This window comes from Habropoda laboriosa, unplaced genomic scaffold (genome assembly GCF_001263275.1).
Source record: "Habropoda laboriosa isolate 0110345459 unplaced genomic scaffold, ASM126327v1 scaffold333, whole genome shotgun sequence".
Taxonomy (NCBI): Eukaryota; Metazoa; Arthropoda; class Insecta; order Hymenoptera; family Apidae; genus Habropoda; species Habropoda laboriosa.
Genome location: NW_017100500.1, coordinates 1046587 through 1054852, shown reverse-complemented (window position 1 = coordinate 1054852; position 8266 = coordinate 1046587). Strand labels below are relative to the sequence as shown.

The 8266-nt window shown below is 42.4% G+C and overlaps 1 protein-coding gene across 7 annotated transcripts in view; it reads left to right on the top strand.

Moving 5' to 3' along the window:
- Positions 1-8266, top strand: part of LOC108576145 (uncharacterized protein CG43427) — a 164498-nt gene that overhangs the window by 153630 nt on the left and 2602 nt on the right. For 6 of the 7 annotated variants that reach the window (XM_017939085.1, XM_017939079.1, XM_017939082.1 and 3 more), the window contains 6 exons: positions 1980-2294; positions 3264-3491; positions 5382-5743; positions 6593-6968; positions 7515-7571; positions 7797-8119. In XM_017939085.1, coding sequence (XP_017794574.1) covers positions 1980-2294; positions 3264-3491; positions 5382-5743; positions 6593-6968; positions 7515-7571; positions 7797-8119 — 1661 coding nt within the window. The remainder of the gene's footprint in view (positions 1-1979; positions 2295-3263; positions 3492-5381; positions 5744-6592; positions 6969-7514; positions 7572-7796; positions 8120-8266) is intronic. The other variant, XM_017939083.1, reaches the window with a different exon arrangement.

The window sequence follows — 8266 nt, the reverse complement described above, 5'->3', positions numbered from 1 at the left end:
CGAGACTGTATATACTCACGATGAAGTAATACATTCCGATATCTCGTACTGAAATCGTCCATTATTTTGCCTTTTATTGAACATCCTATCCTTGGACGAAAGTGTACGCACACTTTCTATGGTGAATTCTTCTTTAGAAATCTCGGTACGCTGTGAATTTGATCGGTTGAACGTTTCGACGAATCTGCTCCGAACTGTATTTCAGGTGGAGTAGTAGTCGCGTGTACTTTCGAAACTTCGGTGTTCACTTTCTTTTTTTTACTTTCAAGTTCTCGCTCTTGCGAGGAAATTCACGGCAGATATCCATCTGAAAACCGGATCGCTTCTGACAAAATTATACGAAATTACGAGAACAATTAAGTAGAAAGCTCTCTTTACCTTGCAGAACAGGATTAGTTATTTTCGAAGTATCTTCGAAGAGAGATCGAACGGAATTGGTTAGCCTGTGTTATCGCTTTTGACGGTGAAATTTCGATGTGAGAAAAGTTTTCGTTATCGATCGATATACATCTATGAATGAAAGTGATATTTCACGTTCAACTCTAGGCAATGGATCGAGAACGGTTAGTTGGAATCGTGTGTTCAGTCGTGTCTCCCCTTGCTTGTCCAGATAGATCTAGATAGACGTTATCATTATTGCCAAAAGGATTTATCTTTATTTGCTCGTACTTCGTCAGTCGACGGCAATAGCACGTGACGTCATGTTTGCACGAAAACTTACGAAACAGTGAATTGCATGGAGGGTAAGTGCTTCTTAATGCCGGTGCATGGGAATGTTTCGACTGAGAATGTTTGAAATCGCGCAAAAAATTTTACGCGATAATTGGTTAATTATTTTAGAAGTGTCGGTGATGTGTCTTCGCGTGAAAATGAATTTTAAGGATGTTTTAGATTAATATGATAAATATAATTTACAGTCTGTCGTTTCTTTTTTTCCTGGAATTATTAATTTTTGAAAACGAAACGTTTCACCATGTGTGTTCACGTTTGCACGAGTTCCGAATGAGAAATTGACCGTGGTCGTGCATGAACGTTGTTGGTGCATCGATGTCTACCGAAATAAAGCAGCGAAAAATAAAAAAAGAAACAATAGAGAAGCAGAAGGAGACCCGTAGAATGCAAAATAATCTCCCATCCGAAACCACAGTTGCCTCTCAAGTTGTTGCTCGAAATCCAGTGTTTCTCAAGCTTCATTGTACAACTTATCTTCCGCGACATCTCCGTGACACAAATGGAGAAACAATGCCGTTCGTTATACACCGACAAATTAAAACGATTCAATGTTAATATCGTCATATCCATTGCATAACAGATTGCGTTATTACCATTGTACGCGATAAGTCGCAGTTATTCGAAATTTCTTGCGAAAAGAATCACACTGTTCACAGCTTGCTAAAAAAAAAAAACAAAAAACAACCGCACTGTTCTCCTTAGCTAAAATGTCCTATCTGCCAATTTTTCATTTTTCAGGATATTTTCGAACGTTTGGAGCTCCACATGTGCAAAATTAGAATGTCCTATGTGCTTTGTAGGGCTCTAGAAACAGCCTGACTATTTCACAGATGGTTTTGAAATTTCCAAAAAGAATCTCGTTATTCGCGGATGTTAAAAATGAAAATGTTACTTAGGACAGTTAAGCTAAGGACAGCGTAATCGCACAATTCACACTGCGTCGAAAAACCTGAGCAAATTCGATCTGAAAAATCTAAACAACTTTGATGCTAAATCATAAATACCTGCTAAATCACGAAACAGATCGCAATCGCGATCATCCCCCCCTCCGGTGGAATTGCACGCTTTAAGTTAATCGTCCCGAGTGTTGGTCGCGGCAAAACAAAAGTTTGAGAAACCCTGGTCCGCGGGCAAAGCACACCGGTGTCGATTTGCATAGAATGTGGCGTTGCAAAATTCGTGGCGGTGCTAGCCGCAAGCCCAAGTTCCGTACGGCAGAAGCAATAACGCAGAGCGCGTCTCTTCAGGAACCGATCGTTATCGAGAAAGCGGACGACGAGGAGGCAGCAGCAGCAGCAGCGGCGGCGGCGGCGGCGGCGCCAGTCGAACACGAAGAGCACGAGGAAAAGGAAGCGGCGATGAACGGGAAGATCGAGGCATACGAGCCACCGGCGCGAAAGTCGATCAAGGAGTCGATCGACGTGCACGATGCACCTGAGATCATCCAGCCTGTGGACGTCCCTGTGCCTCAAAGACCGACGACCTTGACCCTCGGCAAACAGGAAATCACCATGATGGACACGATGAGCCTGCTCAGTTCTGTATCGCCGATCTCGACACAGGTAAGAGGATACGATGCACACGCTCTACCCCCTCGTTTCGGTGATGCGAGGATCTGACAGGGATCGGGAGATCGATGGTGTTAGGAATTTCCATAGAATGTTGGTCTTTGCTTTCGTACCAGTCCAGTGGTAGTTTCTTCTTGTTTCTTTCGTCGAACTGTTGGTGAAATAGTGATTGTTTTGTGGAGATACGGGTATTGGTGTGTAATTAACCCATTGACGCTCTGTTTAATTATCTTTTGCCACTGTTCGTAGTGCGCTGTCGTTTCTATTCTATTCTGTCACAGCATTGTAAGTAAATGGGAAATTTATTTCTATACGCGTGGGAAATAATGAAAGAAAAAAAAAAAAGGATTGATCATTTTTGGCACATCAAGTTGAGAAAAGTACGAGCGTTAAGGAGCTTTTTCTGGATGAGAGATCTGAAACACTTGGAATCGCTTCGCACATGATTCAATATTTGAATGTCTTGATAAATTTTGAGTCTTCAGAGTTTTTACGTGTGATCGTTGAAAGTTACTTTTCTCCAAATAATTTCTCATTGAAGGTATGAATCACTTTCTAGGTACTGGAAATCTTAAGCTCGTAAATACCAGTTGTCGCGATAAAGAAGTATTCGTTCTAGGAGTTGCATTTGTTTTCAAATGTAATAGATTCGACTGTTCGATGTCTTCGTGGAAATTTTTCGTGACGTACTACACAGTGTCTCGAAATGAAAAATAAATTGTTTGAGTTACACCTCTAATTCGAAGACACTCTGTAAGACAGCACTTTAAGTGCTGTTTTCAGTTTTCACTTTTTTAAATTATACAATACTTTCTCGAAGGTTAGTTCTTATAAATGTTAATATAAATTATTAACGATTTCCCAAATATAAGCTTCAGTCTGCTTTTACTATAATCATTTCTGCCATCTTCAACAATTTTCAGCAAATTGTTTCTTAATTAGTTCGATTCTCTTCTCCGACAGATTTTGCCACTGAACTTATCCAGCGACGAGGAAATCGTCAGCGCACTATCATTTCCTCTCGGACCACCGACAAGCGCGGAACCTCCAAAGGAGAAACCACCACCGCCTCCAGTGGACATCAGCGACGAGGAAAATCTCCCGATCGAGCCTCTGAAGAGACTGAACTCGACCCGTAGAATAAAGAAGGAACTACGCACGAGACGCTCTGATTTTCTTGGAATCGAAGGGGTACGCGATCGTTGTCTCTAATGCGTTGCATAAAATCGAAGAGGTAGGTGTAAGAAGGGCGTGAGTGCAACAAACTTGAAAAAAATACCAGTCAATGAATATGAGGAAGTATTATGTAAATGTTCGAGAAATCACAGTTTATTAAATTTTTATGAACGAAAGAATTACTCATTTTATTTATTTATCCAATGTACGTAACAATATCATAATACTCAGTTAATTAGACAAAATAGAAACTGCGACTCATGCTCTTCTTGCAGTACTTCTTACCCAATTATCTTCACTTCTAACTCGCCTCTAATTTCTTCCTGTTGCTGATAGATTGCTCTTCGTTACTTCCTTCGGCCGTTTTAATACTTATTTCACTACTCGAATCACTTTCCATAGCGCTTATTCGTAGAATCGACGATCGAACTTGAGAAAAACTTGAAAAGCATGCACTTAGTCTGCGGCAAGCAGATGATAACCAGTGTGGCCATCCTACATTTTAACCCTTTCAATTCCTTGGGAATTCAGCGCCAGTTTTTAAATGGAAATTCCCTTTCCAATTAGAAAATCTCAACCATATATCTGAAAAAACGTGGTGACTAGAAAATTTCTTAACAAAACCTTGCCTCCTATTTCTCCCGCGGTATTTCTAATAATACACCGGTGTCTTCCTTAAATCTTCGAAACGTCGCGAAGATGTACTTGTTCCAACGTAGAATCCACAGTGCCGAAGTTCCCACTTCCTCAATTATTTTCCATTTTCCCTGCCTCTCTCTCTCTCTCTCTCTCTCTTTTTATAGAGTATTGAAACGTTGAATACGAAAAACCTTTCGTGTGAAGCTCGAAATTTTTCCACGGCGATCCAGCCGACACTTTGTCGCTGATACTTTCGTTTCTTCTCACGGCGTTCCACCTTCCTCGATGGCTTTCACTTGTTTCCGGAAGTTGGTGTGTTCCGCGGCCGTTGGCGCACCCGCGTTTAACGTTGCGAAAGATCGTATCGCCGGCGTAACATCGTTTAATGATATTAATTGGAGCACGTGAATTGATTTACGTAACGCACAATCGCAATTATGCACGCCGGTCTGGCGAAATTCGTCGGAAGTGCGAACTTCTCGCGAAGAAAAAAGTATCCTGTTGATAATTGAACGTTTCTTCTTTCATCCGCGACGAATTCTTACGTTCACATTTTTCGTTCTTCCGATTCGTAAATTGTTCGGAGAACGTTTTATGTCACCTTCTGGCTGGAAAGATCGATTCTACGAGATTAGAGGAAGCCGCTAAGGCGAGACAATAACCGGTTGGAAAAGAAGAGAAAAACGAAATATCAAGGAGATTGCGTAAACGAAGAGGGTATAATATACTGCAAAAATGACGTAACGTCTGCATAGTAGAATATTATTTCATAACCGCTGGGAAGAAGCACGTGTGATGAAACGTACAATGGAGACAAACGTATCGGCTAAATGAAGATAGAAAAGGACTATAAACGGATTTATTTCTCAATAATTCCATTATATTTAAAAATCCACCTTTCAACGGGAGGAGATACATCACATCCACTCGGCGGATGTTTAATCGTACACCTTTTTTCTCAGCACGGTGTCCGCTGATCGCAACATGTCTCGCATTCTGCTTTTCGAATCTTGAAAAATTACCTTCGTAAACATTCACCTCACCAAGGTTCGTTAAATCGCAGTTTGTCATATAGAATTATTAAGTTCCGTCGAAATATTCCGTAATTTTTTCAAGCCACGTCTACCCCTAACCTTCCAACAAACCTAATCCCTAAAAGAGAACAAATTGTTCTGAAAATTCACCCGAAAAAATCTTTCGCTGTTCTACACGAAACATCCAGCGTTCCGTTAGCACCTGTTCCAAACGTTGGTCCTAAATTTCCAGGTAAACGATGACGAGTTGGAACGCGAGCTGACGCTGACAAAGCCGCCAGACATGGCGGCGATTCTAGCCGAAGAAAGGCGCATCGAGCAGCTTCATCGTCGCTCGTACGACACGGACAGCAACTACGAACAGGACTCTAGCCACGAGAGAGATTCCGGGGTCGAGTTAGGCCACGCCGAGGACTGGACGAAGCAACCGGTCAGCCCTGACATGTCACAGCACAGTCGGCAAAGTAGCGAACCGTTCGGCGCGAGCGTGACTTCTTCGGAGGAAGACGAGATCACGAAGAAAGAAAGAGAGATCATCGAGGTCCTCGAGAAAGAGGAGCAGTGGCGGTACGGGAACAATCGTGAGCTGAACAGGTAGGAATTTTCCAGGGCAATTTCTATGGCGAACGATTGGTGGTTAGGAGTAAAATAAATGATCCATCGACTAGGCTCGATGTCGCTTCTCTCTAGACGAATTGTACTATTATTTCTCTATCTCTATCTCTCTGTCTCTATTTTCTTCGAGTGTTTTCTCCGGGTTACGGTATACTGTGACACTCTCGTTTCTCTCAGTTACGTTCGGCTTTACACCTAGCTCTTAGACACACGATTCTTACATTTTCTTCTATTCAAGTTTCTCTGGAGTAACACGTGCTTGAGGTTCCCTTTAACGTCTATGCTAGATATCTGCACGAAGATTCTGGTTGTAACGTTTCGTTGTCGGGAGCATGCCAGTGGAGAATCGAACATGCCATTTTTCGTGTGACACAACCCTACCGTTTCTCTGCTATTTATATATTTTGTAAACGAAACAAAAAGAAAAATGACGTTTCAAATAGTACTTTCGTGAAGAAGTACCCTAAACTTTCGAACGATCCACACGAACAGAGGCGTCTTCGATGATCGCTACGACGAACAAATATACATAATATGTATCTCTAAGCGTGTCTTGTATATGTACATAATGAAAACTACGATGAATTTGTAATTCGGGATCAATGTACAAAAAAAGAAAAAAAGAAAAAAACAACGGTGATGAATAAAATAAAAACACTTTTACCTTTGAACTGGTGGTCCTTTCCTGCCGCTTGACTGTCGCTATCGCTATCATCGCGTCGTTCCTTCCTCTTGAACGCTATAAAACGCTCTGTACACGTAGACACACCGGTGGGGTGGGCGAGGCCGTTAAGTCGAGTAATCGAGAAAATTCCCTAACGAACACAGTGACTTGGGCGAGAAATTGGCGCACAAGCTGCGCGAGCTCGAGGAGGAGAAGATGCAGCTGGAGCGGGAACGTGCCCAGGAAGCGGCGCTGCGCCGCCAGGAAGAGACTCTGCGGAAAAACGAGGACAACATACGCAAGCAGGAGGAAACGTTGCGCAAACAGCAGGAGGAGGCCGCGAGGCAGCAAGAAGCGGCTCGCGCCGAGGCCGAGGCGAAACGCGCGGAAGAGAAGAGGCGCGAGGAGGAGGAGCTGAGAGCGCAGGCGGAACGTTTGAGGATTCAAAACGAGCTCGAGGAGGAGAGGAGGGTGGCCGATGCGAGACGCATCGAGGAGAAGCGTATCAGGGCCATTGAAAGTCAAATTCGGGAACAAGAGGTATGATTCTCTTTTATTTTTCGTCTCTTTTGTTTTCTCTTCGTTTTTTTTTTGTTTTTTTTTTTTATGTGGGTGCGGGTGCTTTGACACTGTCGAGTGAAGTGTAGAGTTGCGTGTGTGGTGTGAGGTAATGGTATACGAAGTTTCGAGAGATATCGATTAGGCGATTTATGTTATACTCGAATCTCGGTCGTGACGATACTCGAGCACTGTGTATGTTAATCACTGGTTTGTATATTTGTTGATTCGACGAGTGTGTAAGATTTGTGAGGAAATTTTGTGAACATTTCTCAGGAGGTTCGTTATTTTTCTGGAAATATAGTTTTAATGTTTTTTTCTACTTTGTGGAATTGATCGATCGACGATAGATTGTAAAGCGGTTCGAATTTGATCGATACAATACTTTACGCACTTCTGTGAATTCTGAAAATTCGTTTCGGACACAAATGAACCGCTAACGATTACCCTTTGAAGTAACTGCATGCTGTAAATTAAGTACATTGCACTGTAAACGTTAACGGGAGTGTCGTTGATAATTATTCGCAGAACACGTCATTGGTTGGTGCTGGTTTGAACGACGAAGAAGACGAATTTGCTTCCGGGGTAAGGGAACAGTACCTTTCGTAACTTTTGCCATTTTCTTTCGGAGCTTGCACCTAACAAAATTTGGCAAAATTGTAAATTTCATTTTCCAAGCTTTGCCAAAATAAAAGTGTCGTTTTGTTTGAAAAGAAAAAAAAGAAACAACAAAAAGTTCGAATCAATAGAACGAGTAGAGAGGATGTTATTGTGGTTAATTGTAAATTATGAATATTTCTCTTCGAGTAGGAAGTCCTCAGGGTGGAAAGGGAACTGCTGCAGCTGGAACAAGAAGAATTGAAACGTCAACGAAACAATCTCGCGTATCGCGAACAGAAGCAGCTTAAACTGGCAGAACAATTGCAGGAACAATGGAAATCGTTGCAAGATGTTGCGCATACATCGGCCACCAATATCCAACAGTTCAAGAGCCAACCACCGGTGAATTACAGGTCGTCGATGCCGAATCTTCAGCTTCAGGACGTGCAAAGAAGAAGACCACCGCCTCCGCCGATTCCGCCAGCGAAACCACTGCGTTTGATCGAGCAGAGACAAAGAGACGTGATGATCAGGTGAATAGAATTTTTACGTAGAGGCGCAAATCCTCTGTAGCGCGTTAAATTACAGTAGAACATTGTTATATCAAGGTTTAAATAGAGACTAGCCAGCAGGAAATGCAAATTAGAGATGGATTATAGTGCAGCTAATTGTGTCGCTTA